The sequence below is a fragment of the Mastigoproctus giganteus genome, chromosome 10, assembly GCF_048544385.1.
Source record: "Mastigoproctus giganteus isolate SK-2022 chromosome 10, ASM4854438v1, whole genome shotgun sequence".
Lineage (NCBI taxonomy): Eukaryota > Metazoa > Arthropoda > Arachnida > Uropygi > Thelyphonidae > Mastigoproctus > Mastigoproctus giganteus.
In genome coordinates this window covers 161392615-161408860 of record NC_143584.1, presented here as the reverse complement: position 1 = coordinate 161408860, position 16246 = coordinate 161392615, and the positions used below count along the sequence as shown (strand labels likewise).

General features: G+C 34.6%; 1 protein-coding gene across 6 annotated transcripts in view; it reads right to left on the bottom strand.

The window, feature by feature from the left end:
* The window catches only part of mrj (DnaJ heat shock protein family (Hsp40) member B6 mrj), a 242204-nt gene that overhangs the window by 10433 nt on the left and 215525 nt on the right, over positions 1 to 16246 (bottom strand). For all 6 annotated transcript variants that reach the window (XM_090383858.1, XM_090383862.1, XM_090383861.1 and 3 more), the window contains 2 exons: positions 14952 to 15054; positions 8851 to 8958 (listed from right to left, as the gene is read on the bottom strand). In XM_090383858.1, coding sequence (XP_090239984.1) covers positions 8851 to 8958; positions 14952 to 15054 — 211 coding nt within the window. The remainder of the gene's footprint in view (positions 1 to 8850; positions 8959 to 14951; positions 15055 to 16246) is intronic.

Genomic DNA, 16246 nt, shown 5'->3' with positions numbered 1-16246 from the left:
GGTCTTGGGCAGGACACAGCTCAAAGGCATGATGACAGATTGACTAAGAAAATAACAGAATGGTACCCAAGAGGAGCTAGAAGAAAACCTGGAAGACAAAGGCGGAAATGGATAGATGAAATTCATCTATCCATTAATAGGTATGGGTAGTAAATGGATGGCCAGTGCTCAAAACAGAAGGAACTGAAAAGTTGCTGGAGAGGCCTTCATCCTGCAGTGGATTGAAAATGGTGATGATGATGAGTACAGGTAATCCTCTAATAACATAGTAGTCAGGTTCCTATAAACTCTCATGTAATGCAAAACTGTATTATATGGGATTAAGAATCAGTACAAAAAGAGGGATTACGTTCCAAAAGCTAATAAAAATACACCATTTTCCCCCCCTAATTATCCAAAACTTAATTCTTATTAAAAACAGTAATAACTGAACGAACATCTTACAAACTGTGATACATATATGTCAGATAATGTACGTTCATTTAATTTTCTTCCTCTTTATCACTGCTAAGTACAATCAAATGAGAATGTTTTCTCTGTTGCAAAATATCTTCACTTTCAGAGCTTTCTTCCACAGCATCTAGATTTGGTGTATCTTCTGCTCTCTTTAAAAAAAAAATCAGTAATCTGAGTTTGTTTGCTTTTGCTTGGTAGAGCTTTGTAAATTTCATGGTATGGAGCTAAGCATGTTTGAAGCTCCCTTTTGAACTTTGTGCTCCTCTCAGTCGAAGGATTTGCATTCAAAAAATAAGATTCCAATTGCTCGGCAAAGTTTATGCCTTCCTGTATGCTTTTTAGTGTAAAATTTGGAACTTCAGAATTTATCTGCACTATCACCCTCTAAATTGATTTGGTTTTATCTCCAATGCCATTTCTACCAAATCCACTTTGCCAACCATTTTTTCTACCAGTAATTCTTGATTGAATTGTCTTCAGTAGTCATATCATCAAACCTTCCCCCTCCTACTGACTTAGCTAGTTCTACTATCGCACTGATTCCATTTTTTGCCGGTTCAACCATATCTCTCTAGATAACTCAGAATTTTTTTTTTTGGCTGGTGCAGCAAAAGCCTCAGGCTTCCTTGCACCATATGGATAATGATAATAATAATAACTTGTGGTGGTAGGAACATTATTTCAACTTTGGATGACAAATATTTTGGATGGCTTGGCATGTTATCCAATAGAATAAGACTTTGAACTCTAGATTTTCCCACTTTAAATAAATCAAGAGTTACCCAAGCTTTTTTATTTGCTTTCCGATACACTGGTAACGCATTTTTATTTACACCTTTCATTGCATGAGGATTAGAGGATATATAAACTAGCACAGGTTTTATCACGTAAGCTCCTAATGCATTACTGCACATAAGTAACGTTACATGATCTTTTGATGCCTTAAAACTTGGTGCAGTTTCTCTTGTTTTTGAAATAAACATTCTGTTTGGCATTTTTTTCACCTGTCTCATCGGCATTGAAAACTTGATGTGGGTGTATCCATGCTCTTCAATAATTTTTTGAAATCATCTGCATACTTCTTGGCAGCTTCATTATCGGCCAATGCACTTTCTCCTTGAATTCTTATGTTATGTGATGAGAAGCGGTTTCTAAATCGCTCAAACCAACCTTTACTGGCAACAAACTCCGAAGATTCTCCATTTTTTTAAAATGGTTATAAATTTTTAGTGCCTTTTGTTTAATTACACTACCATCTAATGGGATCTGTTTTTTACTACTATCATCAATCCAAATACTGAGTGCTCTTTTCATTTTCTCAATTATTGGCACTCGGGGACAAGCTGTCATATTTGCAGAAATGAAAGATCCTGCAGCAACAGCAGTTCTAATTTTCTGTTCATTTTTCTTTATGGTCTGAATTGTTGTTTCATTTAAATTTAAACTTTTTGCAACGTATGATACCTTTTCTCCTTTTTTATGATGATCCAAAATTTGTATTTTTGATTCTAGAGAAATGAAGTTTCTTTTCGGTAGTGCTTTTTTACTTTTCTTAGGGATAATTTAGGGCTGGAATTTTATTCCCAACAAAGAAATTATTCCAATACAGTTCTTAAGAACAAAGTTTAGTAATACATACCCAGAAAAATTTATAAACGATCAAATAAAAACCAAAATAACCTTACAAAAACCTTAAAAGTCACAAGCTGCACACTTCATAGTCATTTTTTTTTATGGTCTCAAGCACAAGTTCAATAACTCAGAACCTTCAACAGCAAAATTCACAAAAAAGAATGGAAATGTTGAAGAATTACATCCAAAGTAATAGCAGGGTTTTCTCTGCACAAAAGCTCAAAAGTACCATGTTTTGCGAGGTTTGCCACAATTTTCTGTGTTAGGATTGCCGCAATTTATCAATCGTGTTAGAGCGAAACCGTGTTATATGGGGGGGGCTGCCTGTATATCAGTAAAAACAAAGACATCAAATGCATAGAAATTCATTAAGCTAATAATATACAAAACAAAACAAGAGGTATAAAGACAATAACTAAAGATTCTCATCCCAGACAGAAGATGCCTTGCTCCATATGGACCTTAGAAATGGAGATTTTTGTACATTTCTTCAAAGACTATTTTCCCATATACACAATCAATGAAAATCTGGATGAGGTCAATATGCAGCTGATTGATGAGCCCAAGAATTATCTGGAAATTGCTTCTAAGAGTTGAGTAATTTTGGTACAGAGCTGAGTTAGTACCTACATGTACGAAAATATATAGACACTTTTATATCACATGGATTGGAAAAACAAATTAAGTTACTGATTTTTAACATTTAGCAGTACAGTTAGCGATGTCTTATTATCGAGCCTCACTTTCGGTCAGATGATAGGATTCAGAAAGAATCCTGAAACATCACCAGATAACAATTTAGTGTTGATATTGCATGTGTAAATAACATAAATACCAATAAAAACCAGTTTTGTTTTTTCCAATCCATGTGGTATAAGTGTCTTACTATACACAAAATTCTTTTAAAACTATTTAGCAGTTGAATAATTTCTTCAACTGCTTTTAAGTAGTGTAAGCTTAGAAATTTTCTGCTATACTTCGCAGCCATAGCTATTTTCAAACTCAGGTGGAGTTTTCATACTTATGGTAATCTCCTCTGGCTTCTTATACCTACAATAAATTGTGGCTGCTGATTAAAACAATTTCTTATTAAGTACAGGTAATTATCATTTTTCAGACTTAAATCATTCTTTTTTCATAAATGTACCTAATTAAAAATAACTTAATTCTCTTTCTTAACACATTTTATAATTAATAATTAATTTCTCTTTTTAGATTAACAAAGAACAACTTTTTTTAATGGCATAAATATAAATCTGCCCATTTTAGTTAGAAATCACAAAATTGTAAATATAAAGTTTATCTTTACAATTTTATGATTTCTGGTGTTGCTGTAGTAGCACCAACCATCCACCTTAACAAACTTAAATTCTTCAACAAATTCATATGCTGCTTCAAAGTCCCCATCCCTCAATGTTGCCATCACACCTGTCTGCTGAACCATGTTTTCAATAATATTCTTTGTAAAGCAGTTTATTATTATACTTGATGCAGTACCATTCCAAGCAATAACAACTATGAATAGCATTCAAAACATTCCAGTTTGACTACAGGTGGTTACCTCCTGTTTTGTAGATCAAGTATTTAATCAGGAAGGCTTTATAACACTGAAGGTTTAATAATGCCTTTATAATAATGCTCGGAACAATGCCTTTATAATAACCCAGTTGTAACATAACACTGGTGGTATCAGGAGGGGTATTCTTCAGCTTAAGTATCAGCAGAATTTTTTCCCCCTTCTCCTCTGAAACCACTCTCAATAACCAAAACTGAAAAATTCTGAACACAAATCAAACACTTCTGTTGCTGCCAATTGTACAGAAGTTGGTTAATAAACATTCTGGCTTGAACAATTTCCCAATGTCATGTGCATTCAGTTTTGTACTGCCATCTGCTTTGCAGCATAGCAAAACAGCAACTTTTTTAAATTTAATTTTCCACCATTGCAAGGCTCTTCTTGAACACCAAGTGTTTCGTTTGTGAATAAATTAAAACTTTAATTCAAGATCATACCAAGTTTCATATCAATTAAACAAAATAACATAATTTATTTTCCATAGGATAAAACTGCAATACATTAAAAGAATTTTGAAATAAACATGTATTTAGAAAACCCCATTCTTTAGCAATGGAGTGATATGTACTTTGGATAAATTAGATTCTATGGTATGGTATATTTTAATGCTGAAAAATGCATCAGTTTTACACTTGAATAGGAAGGTTATAGTTCCACTGTACAAGGCAATTGTGAGCCCACTTAGAATAAGCGTCCAGGTATGGATGCGACACCCTGCAGATGGGGGGGAGGACATAACTCCTTTAAAAGATCCAAAAGTGGACCTGATGAGATCAGGTGAGATCACAGCAAGCATACACCCATATGAGGACGAACTGAATATGTGGGTGAAACCTGGTTACTAGGTACCTAATCAAGGTCTGTTTAAAGATCTGAGGGGATACTAAAAACAGGGGGTAACAAATTCAAATGGAAAATTTTAGAATGGACTGCAGAAGTTTCCCTTAATCAGCAAGTGGTGCCTCAGATCATAACACAGTATCACCTAGTCTGTCAGACCCAAATTTCCTTTTTTATTTCTGAAAAATTTTTGTTTTTGATGTAATTAAGAAGTGTAGCACTATTTCAATGCAGGTTATTAATAAACTGAAATACGAAATTTTTAGAAATCTTCAAGTACCGTGTTAATAGACTAGAAAAGAATAGCGAAAGCTTAAAAAGCGGTACTCACCTTGAAATTAATCTGCGATGGTTTACTTAGGTAGCGTGGTTAATGTTTAAGTTGAATTGTTAAATTGAAAAATTAAAAGGGAGGGAAGTAGGTAAAAGTTGACTGAGTTAAATGGGCGCAAGGAAACAGAAGTGTACACATCCAATCCTTGGTTGTCATCGAAATAAAAGAAAGAAGAATAATTAAAAACTATGTAAGTGAATCCGGTGAAGCCAATAGTCTTTACGAGGACTTTCGTTAGTTAAAGAACGTCTTCAGTTGGCAATGTGTGGAGAGAACGCGCATGGTATTTTAAGAATAAAAAATTATACTTTCGTGATGCCTTTTTTGACATGTGGGAACTTTAATCTCGAGAGGTTCCAAATTGGGGAAAGGTTGAAGGGGAGTTTAGAATTTAGAATTTTGAGGTTAGAGTGGTGCTTGTACCATTCGATAACTAGAGCTTCATATTGAAGTATTCTGTAGCTGGATTTTAGTTTAATGATGGAAATGGCAGAATCGATGAGCGGGTTGTGGTTGCGAGTCTGGGTATGAGTTGTAAGTTCTGTGACAGATTGGTTAGACGTGAGACTATGGAAATGGTAGTATGCACGGGTGTTGGATGTTTTTGATGAGCCAAATTTGGTAGTGGTACTTCCGATATAACATGTGTTGCAGTTTGGTTGACAATTAATGAGGTATATAATATTATTAAGGTCGTTTGTAGAATATTTGTATGTGTCTTTATAGGTGCTGAAGAAGGATCCTAATTTGTTGTAGGTGGAAAAAACAAGGGAGATATCAGTGTTGTTAAATAGGCGTCGGAACTGTCCTGCTAGTTCATTGTGGTAAGGGAGGACTATGCGGATGTTAGTTTTATTTTTGTCTTTGGTTGGGATGTTAGATTTAATTTTATTTTTAGCGTTAAGGATTGTATTTAAAATGAGTTGGTGGGGGTAACCTCTGGATATAAATTTGTCGGTAATATACTGTATTTCATTGTGAAGGTCGGTGGGTGAGGAACTGTAATTAAAATTATACATGCGCTATGCCGACGACATTCTTGTAGTAGGCAACATATCCATTATTAATAACCTCTTCGTAAAACTTAACTCTGTACATGATAGACTTAAATTCACCCTTGAAATTGGACAGAACAATCAGATAAATTTCCTTAATCTCACTATCTATATAACAGGCACAAAATTAAATACGAAAATTTGCAGGAAAAATACAAACACCGGTAAATACTTACATTTTGCTTCTCATCACCCTCTAAACACTAAAAAGGCAGTTTTATATAACCAAATTCACAATGCACTAAAGTACAGTTCCTCACCCACCGACCTTCACAATGAAATACAGTATATTACCGACAAATTTATATCCAGAGGTTACCCCCACCAACTCATTTTAAATACAATCCTTAACGCTAAAAATAAAATTAAATCTAACATCCCAACCAAAGACAAAAATAAAACTAACATCCGCATAGTCCTCCCTTACCACAATGAACTAGCAGGACAGTTCCGACGCCTATTTAACAACACTGATATCTCCCTTGTTTTTTCCACCTACAACAAATTAGGATCCTTCTTCAGCACCTATAAAGACACATACAAATATTCTACAAACGACCTTAATAATATTATATACCTCATTAATTGTCAACCAAACTGCAACACATGTTATATCGGAAGTACCACTACCAAATTTGGCTCATCAAAAACATCCAACACCCGTGCATACTACCATTTCCATAGTCTCACGTCTAACCAATCTGTCACAGAACTTACAACTCATACCCAGACTCGCAACCACAACCCGCTCATCGATTCTGCCATTTCCATCATTAAACTAAAATCCAGCTACAGAATACTTCAATATGAAGCTCTAGTTATCGAATGGTACAAGCACCACTCTAACCTCAAAATTCTAAATTCTAAACTCCCCTTCAACCTTTCCCCAATTTGGAACCTCTCGAGATTAAAGTTCCCACATGTCAAAAAAGGCATCACGAAAGTATAATTTTTTATTCTTAAAATACCATGCGCGTTCTCTCCACACATTGCCAACTGAAGACGTTCTTTAACTAACGAAAGTCCTCGTAAAGACTATTGGCTTCACCGGATTCACTTACATAGTTTTTAATTATTCTTCTTTCTTTTATTTCGATGACAACCAAGGATTGGATGTGTACACTTCTGTTTCCTTGCGCCCATTTAACTCAGTCAACTTTTACCTACTTCCCTCCCTTTTAATTTTTCAATTTAACAATTCAACTTAAACATTAACCATGCTACCTAAGTAAACCATCGTAGATTAATTTCAAGGTGAGTACCGCTTTTTAAGCTTTCGCTATTCTTTTCTAAACTGAAATACTTCTATAAAATAATACAACTTTGCATTAAGTTTCACAATCAACTATCTGAGGATGTAATCCAATTAAAAATGATATCAGCTACTATAGGTTGACTACATGAACAAAATGTAGCTGTTTTTAAAGAGCCTAAGCTCAAGCAATGGAGGGACACAGCATCTACAGGTGGTTGATAACAGCTGATGCAGAGTAGCATTATTTTATAGAACAATTTCAATTTATTTACATTGAAATATTATCTCACTTTTTAATTACATCATAATATTGAGCTCATGCAGCCTACTTAATAGGGATACACGTGACATAAATTTAATTTTCAATCAAAAGTTTTCTTCTGATCTATTGCTTGGCTGCTCATTTAGATTCAATACATCTGTTTGTCACTCGATACAAGGTTGCTAATACAGGCTACCTGCTGTCTGATGATGGAACCAAATAGTTCCAAAACTATTTTATAGCAGTGCCTTTAAGTTTTTAAAGGATAATGGATTCGCATATTGGGTGAAATTATCAATTAAAAATTACATTAGCCACTTTAGATTGACTATGTGGACAAATGCAGTTATTTATAAAGAGCCTAAGCCCAAGCAAGCAATGTCATCAACACCAGATGGCCAATGGTAGAACCTAATGAAGAGTAGAATTTTATAGAATTATTCCATTCCACTTTTTGTTTTCATTTTTGAGTTATGCTTGTAATATCACACTTTTTTTCTAATGGGCTGAAACACTTATTAAAATTAATTTTTTTAAACGAAAATTTAATTTTTCATTTAAAAATGTTAAATTAATTAAATTAAGCCTTCTCTGAGCACAAATTCAAAATTACACACATGCAATTATTAATGTTTTGTCAAGTAAAAAATAAAACAAACTTTTTTATATTTAATAAAAAGGTTTGTTTTAATTGGACATAAATAAGACAAGAAGCCATTTTATATAATAATTCAAATATAAAATGAGTTGTGCCATAGTGAGTACAGCAGCAACGGTGCCAGCTGTTCAATGAGAATGAAAACAGTATACACAAAGCAGAAGACAAATATGGCAAAACTCCCACACTGGGGCCTTATCAGCATGTTTAATGTAATTACTCTGCAAAGAATAACTTCCAGCTTCAAAACTACACAGTGCTTGTATATTTAGGAAGGTGGAGAATAACAGTTACTAATCCCACACTGGCAATTAATATGCATTAGTTTTTGATGGGTTTATTGGACAAGGCACTACCACTGCATGTTAATCCAGGAATAAATTGCCTCCATGGGCCGTTCTGGCCAATGGTTCAGGGAAGTGAAAAGGCCATGAGCAGTACCTGTGGGAAGAGGGACCCATCTTGCATTAGCAAGGACACATGATGCCAGAAAGCAAGCTTAAGCATCAGCAAAAAAAAAAAAAAAACACCCCTCCTTCTCATTTCACTCATCCACCCGCTCCAAATGTTTGTCTAGTTCTGCCTTCAATCTGTTTAAGCTATCAACTTCTACAACGACAGATCGAAGTTTGTTCCAATAATCAACCACCCGCTGCTAAAGGCATTGTATGGTTAATACTATAAAGACAGCAGCTAGTTCAGAAGAGTTTTAAATAATACATTTATAGAAGGAATTAACTAACAAAGTTTAAAAAAAAAATAATGAACAGGTTAAAACTTACTTTCTTGTTTCTACTTTTTTGCCATTTAGAAATCGTGTGGAGGTTGTAGTCTGTCTCACACCAGGTCTGTTTGGTGTAGTACTATTAAGTGAACTAAATGCTGTAAAACTGAAATAAATAATTCATGTTATACATCAAATTTTGCATAAACTGGATAATTTTTCAATTAGTTTTACACTTTTTTACTGGATAATTTTTCAATTAGTTTTACACTTTTTCTAAGTCTTTCTTTGTATTTAGAGAAAGATTATTCATTCAGTTACAAATTAAGAAATAACAATTTTGATCTCACCAAAAAAAAAAAAAAATATCTTTGTATGAAACCTATGGAATCTGACTATTTTTTTCTTTTTCTGAATTTGGGAGTGGGATCCCCCCCCCAAGTACATTTTCTCTAAATGAAACAGTATGTTCTGTTTCAATGTACTACAGATTAGAAGAGGTTAGTTGTTTAGTTACAATCTATAATTTTTATAATTAATTGCCATGTACAAACAGCTCTCATCCAGCAAACCATAATACATCTACCTACCCTACCCTTTGAATGGGTGTATGTATGAATAAGAGGGTAATGGGCCTGTTTTACCAACTGTGTGTATTTTTCTGAAAACTGTATTTCAGCACTCACATCTGTTGGTTGAAAAACCAGATAGCTGATAGCAGAACAAATAAAAAGAAAGTTACAGTGCAAGAACAGGATAAATTGTGTATACCCTAATGAATAAAAATAGTTTTTAAAAACTTTTTGAAGGACATGGAAATTAATCAATTAAGAAAAAGAAAACCCAAATACAAGCGGTATTAGATTGGTAGTACTTAGTACCATGAAGGGCTGCTGCTGTTGTTTGGTTTTTAGGAGCATTAGCAACTAAGGCCATATTGCTCCAGGGATATGGGTGGTCACTCTCTGACCTTTCCGCATCCTCCGTATTTGGTGGTCACGGGCTCAAATCCCGGTCTAATCAAGAAGCGTATGCTACACACTGCTGTTCCTGCCTACCTGGCTATGGAGGCGCCATGCAAGGGCTGAAGGACAAGAAAGCAGAAAATACTGATTGACATTAAACTTGAATTTTTGTAGACAGTAATTTTTGAAAAATATATGTGAAGGTTATTTCAATAAACTGAAGTAGAAGGGATGAAATGAGGAAGAGTTAGTTCTGCAAATTTGCAGTCGGATAGTGACTGGATGTTGACTGGTTTAGACATGTACTCAGACTGGTTTGGAAGAGCAGTGGAATTACATATGCCAATTCAGAAAAATTGTGCTGATAGAACAACATATAAAAGGCATGCAGCAGACACAACATCTATGAGGTATAGAGAGAGAGAGAGTTTGTAAGGGATTAGTCATTAATTAATCTGACTGCCTTCTTTTGAACAGAGCCTAAGAGCTTGAAAGAGGTTTTGGGGATGCATCCCAGATGCAGGAACAATATTCCACAATAGGCCAGATTTGATATTTGTACAGAGTGAGTTGCTGATTAGAAGAAAAGTAACACAAGGGAAAAAAGAAAATTCAGTTTTTCCAATGCATAGCAAACAATAATTGTGACATGCATATGCCAAGAGAATTTTAGAAATTGGTAATCCTTAGTAGAGATGTCTAGAAATCCGAGTGTCAAAGATAAGCATAGGAGCAATATACTTTTTATGTGAGAAATAAGATAAGACTGAATTTTAAAGGGGTTAAAGTTAACTGAGTTTTCTTTGTCCTGCTGGAGATCAGCAGTTAAAAAACTGGTGGTGGATATTTGAGAAATTGAGGCTGTTTGTACATAAGATTTTTCAAACCGGAAGGTGAAACAGGGTGCTATTATTTGGACCTGGAGTTTTCTTGGCATTAAGATTGTTCAGAATTCTTCTAATATTCTTCTGTTGGAAGACCACAGGAAACATTGAGTGGAGTGTACTGGATATGACAGGAGGTGGTCTACAAGAGCATTGATACAAAAGTTAGAATAAGAAATAGGATGGTAGTAAGTACTTTGCATTTAGTGGAGGATGCAATAGAACCAATCAAGCTGTAACAGAGGTGGTGGGGGGGGGGGATACTGATGGACAGAAGTTGAGGTCAATAACTCCGCAAGAGACCAGAATGCTTGACTCTCTATTTGGACAATAAGCAGTTTTCTACACTTCAAAATGAAGTTTGGACTGTTCTGCAACAGTTACGAGCTTTAGTGTAGACAGAAAATTAAGTCGGTGAGGGATAACAAGCCAATTGTGATATGCTATCTTCTTACCTTGAACAGCCTTAGCACATTTATTGAAAAAACCAAGGTTTTTCAATAAATGTGCTAAGGCTGTTCAAGGAAAGATTTTAGCGTGGAATGCATGGAAAGGAGTTCTTCTCTAAAGAATAATTTCATGGACATGATCTGAGCAATTATTGGGATCAGAAGATTTAAAATAGTAACTCAACCAACGAATGGAAGAATAGAAATCATGCAGATCATCCCATTTCGCATTCCTGTGATGCCAACACGAAGCTGAGAATGGCCATGTGAAAGACCACCACCAAGTTGTGATCTATGATAGTCAGAAGACCACCAACATTGACAGTATAGTTGGAAGAGTTTGGTGAGAAAAAGATGTGTTGGGTATTTGGCATTAGTAGAGGAATATGATGCAAGAAAACAAGCTTATATAGCATCAGCCAAAAAAAAAAAAAAAAAAAAACCTCCTTCCCATTTCATAATCCATTCATATAGATAAGGTACAAGTAGGGGAAGGAACCTGTCATAATAATTACCAAAATTATAAGATATGACATATCACACACATCAAGAACCCATCCATTCACTCTAAATGCTTGTCTAGTTCTGCCATGAACTTAAATAAGTTGTCGACCTCCCCTATGTCAAATGGCAGTTTGTTCCGACTATCGACCACCCGCTGGCTAAAGGCAAATTTCTGCACATCTATTCTGCAATTGTCTTTCCTCAACTTGAATTTATGTCTCCTCGGGTGAATAATCTGAGCAAGAGGAAGAATCCCAATCAGTACTCAGTTTGCTCAAACCATTCAAGGCCTTATACACCTTGAATTCACCTTGAACACCAAGGTGATCTTAATTAGATCACCTTGGAGGTGCCTTGTCTCCAGACACTACAATTTGCAGAACTTAAGCCTTTCTTGGTAACAGCAACCATTTGTTCCATTCACCAATCTCATTGCCCTTCTCTGTACTCATTCCAGCAGCTCTACATTCTTCCTAAAATGAGGCCTCCAGACTTGTATGCAGTACTCAAGGTGTGACCATTTGGTACGTAAATGAACAAGCTGGGTGAGGCTATCAGTAATCACAAAAGCCTTGGGATCTTGACCAAGCAGGGTCCACTGCAACTAGAAAACTGATGCTGACTGGAGTTGCGAACATTAAAATCACCGAGGAAAATTATCTCACTACTAGAGACTGGAGAAAGTAAAGTTTTGAAAAAGGAAGTCAAAAAGCTCAGAGCAATTAGTGGAGTTCAGAGAATGACAGAGGCAACAGATGAATTTTACAGAATGGGGCAGAGAGATTTTAAGCCAGAGGTGATCATAAGCGAGATATTTCAAATTAGAAGTCTTTGACAATGAATACCAGAGTACTACCTTTGAAGCAAAAGTAATCAGAGTGAATAGTTAGGGCACCTGAGATGAGTTAAGGTTTGAGGTAACCAATAATTGAGATCCTGCCAGAAAATACAAGTAGGGCTTTGCAGCAGATTGTAGGTGGGAATAGACACCATTGAGATTAGAACTGGTACTGCATATACCGGGTGGTTATAAAATAAGTTTCCGTATTCAGGAGACCCTAGTGTCAAAACGGTTAAGATTTAGCGCTGTGAAAATTGGTGGGTATGTCATTTAGAATATGGGGAAGCGTTTTCTAAAAGGAAAAAAAATTAGTTTAAAATTTCTGCTTGCACATACGTAAAAGTTGTCATTTACTTCAAGACACGCTGCTTACACAAATGACATCCTGTTAGATAAAAGCAGAAAGGCCAACACCACCGTCAATAACCATTATGGCTCTTACAAAAAAAAGGAACGTACTCTTTTAGTAAAACTATTCTACCAGAATAACAGTAATACTAATGCAGCACTACATGAATATCAGAAACTTAAAAGTTTGCGTAAAGGACCTTTGACGTCAATGGGGCTTTGAAAAGTAGTAAAGAAATTTGAAGTGACTGGGAAGTTAGGTGTAATTCCAGGCAGGGGACAACCACATATTGAAACACAGAGGTGGCAGTTGCAATGGCCTCCAGCTCAGAATGCGAAACACTGCCAGAGGTGTATCAAGAGACTTGAACCTTCCTTGGTCTACTGTATGTAAAGTGCTTCGAATAATTTTATACTGGTTCCCATACAAGATTCACATAGTGCAAGAACTAAAGTCTTGTGATCAGCAACAAGACAAACAGACTTTGCTCTATGATTTCTGGCTTGAAAGCACATAGATACATGGGCTCGAATGATCTTGTGGTCTGATGAGGCACATTTCACTCTTCACGGGGCTGTAAATGCACAAAACTGCTGAATATGGGGAACTTCTCATCCATCTGCTGTGCATGAAAGACCACTACAAAGTCCATATGTTACAGTATGGTGTGGATTCACAGCAGAGTTTATAATCGGACCATTTTTCTTTGAAGAGTCTACACCTCATGGCCCTGTAAGGTGTGAGGTAACTAGTGCACGGTAATGTGCTCTTCTAAGAGTTCACATTATTCCTGCTCTGCAAGAAAGGCTGTACTTTTGAAGTAAGAGAAATATTTCACTACATGTGACTTATTAGTATTAGTAGTAGCAAATGATACAAAGAAGCAAACTTATATAGCATCAGCCAAAAAAAGAGAATACTATCCACTTCATTTACCTATCTTTTACTTTAAACTTATTCAAAGTACCCACTTCCACAAAACCAAATGGAAGTTTGTTCCAACAAAACCTATTAAATTTAAAGAACTGAATAAAAACAAACAGTACAACAGCATACCACTTATGATGGTATATCTTTTAGTATATGCTTTTAAATAATGGCATCATAAGTGGTACAATACAATACCACTTATGATGCCATTATTTAAAAGCATCACTGGGGAATGAGAACACATACTATTTATTGTATAAGTGCAATATAAATTGAAGTATCAAAAAAAGGAAAGGGTGACTTTATTAAACACATTGCAACAAAGAAGCAAGAGTTCAGGGCAAGTGGCAGAAGTAAAAATCAGCCGAAATGATGAAATTTTTTCCTAAGATCTCTGGAAAAAAAAAAATAAATAAAAAATAAATAATTGTTTAAGACTTTGTAAAAACATCCAAATTCAAAAAATTTGGCTCATTTGGCACCATGACTTTCTAAAAAATTTCCTGGGGGCGGTTTGAGGTCCTGTTTATATTTTACAAAAGAAAATGCTGCATACATTACAGTCTCTTCTTCAAGATCTTCAACTGATCTTACAGGAAGATCTCCAAGAAGAACATATGGTTATGGATAAAATCCCTATTTGTTACTGTTTAGTTGCCTAAATTTAATATGTTAATTACACACAGTAAAGGTTTTTTTTTTATTTTTGTATTCTATTTAGTGATTTTGTATGATTTAATTATGCTTCCAATTCTCAGATCAGCACCACCTCCAGAAAGTTTGTATTTAGTTCAATCCAAAGCAAATTTACAGTACATATGAGGATGGGGAAGATCTCGGGGTTACTATGACAGCTTTTATTTTTATCTGAAAATTTGAAACAAAATGGCTAATACACTGGCTGTAAACATCATCCATTTAAAGCTTTTATTTACAGAGTGATCATCCAAATTGAATTTATAGTGTGTGTGTGTGTGTGTGTGTGTGTGTGCGCGCGTGTGTGTGGCCCTAGAATGTCCTGATTATGTGGTGGAGGGGGTATTTTTATTTCAGTTTCCGCCTCAAAAGAAGATTTATATAGGCTCCATTATTTGCTCTATTGAAAAAAGAACAAAGTCTGTTAGTTCTATTTAGAACTTATTATTAACTAATAAATTTGGTAGAATAGCATTACAAACATAGTGCATGGATTGATTTACTAAGTGCATAGCATGGTCTTGTATAAATGATATCTTACCCTCTATTTAAACTACTTTTTCCAAACAAGTCAGGAAACCCGCTAAGACCAATTCCTAGACCAGGAAAACCAAAAAGTGCATCTTGTCTTCTGTTAACAGCAGCTATCATAAAGAAAAGTGAGTAAATATATAACAGAAAACTGTTATATATTTACTTAAAGGTTAATGCAAACTGTCACATTTAAAACAAAATCAATCAAAAGGAGACTTTAATTAAAATCAGTTGAAAAAAAAGTGCCTTTTGTCCCAGCAAAAGTCCTATACATTAAAATAAGATGTTTAAATTTCAAGTAGCAATTAGACATAAAAAAAAGGTATCATTATTCTGAATTTACTTTAATTTTTTTACTCATTCCTTTAGAGGCATAAACTGTTGATAGTTTCTTAATTAACATTTTAATGCAATAATTTATTATATCAGGCCATCCCATAAGTAATGTCAATTTTTTGAGATGCTGAATTGTCATATTTATGCAAGCAATAGGGAATATTTATGTGCTAATTCATACAGATGGTAGTCAGTCTACATATAGGTTTTAATGATATAACTATGCTCAGTTTTTTCCGGACATTAAAAGCAAGAATGAGGCACCAGAAGAATACACGAAACACAATGCTTTATGAATTTAAGAAATGCTTTGGGTGACCATCAGATTATCACCTATTCAGAAGACTATAACACTATCTTAATGGAAAGGCACTTGAAAGTGAAAGGTGTAAAAAATGCTCTTCAAAACCAAGGGAATTTTATAAAATGGTATTGATATACATAAAAGAAGTGGCAGTAAAGTCATATAGTATGAAGAAAAATATATACTTATTAAAATTTAATTCACAATGTAGTTGTGTTTTTAGGAAAACAGGAAATAATATTACACAAGAATGCACGGATACAAAAAGCTTATGATAGTACTGAAACAGATGAAGAATTCTTCATTTTGAATGAATTATTAAATTTATTTGCCTTAAACATTTAACAATTTATATATTAAATAAGCTATAACTATTTAAAACAGCAATTCAGGTTCCATTATTTTGAATTACTAATATAATTATTCTCTCAGTGGCTTCTTAATTCATAATATAATTAATGCTTATTTAATTACACACAGTGGGAAACCACTGCATTTGCATGTTCCATTATTTGTTAAATTCACCTATTCATGATTAGGAATTTCTGACAATTTCTTCTATTCATATGTTGAACTAATGAAACATGTCAATAATGGATGGACCCAATGAATGTCAATACTGTGTATGCACAAGCTCCCATATAGCCAGTACTTCCAATGCA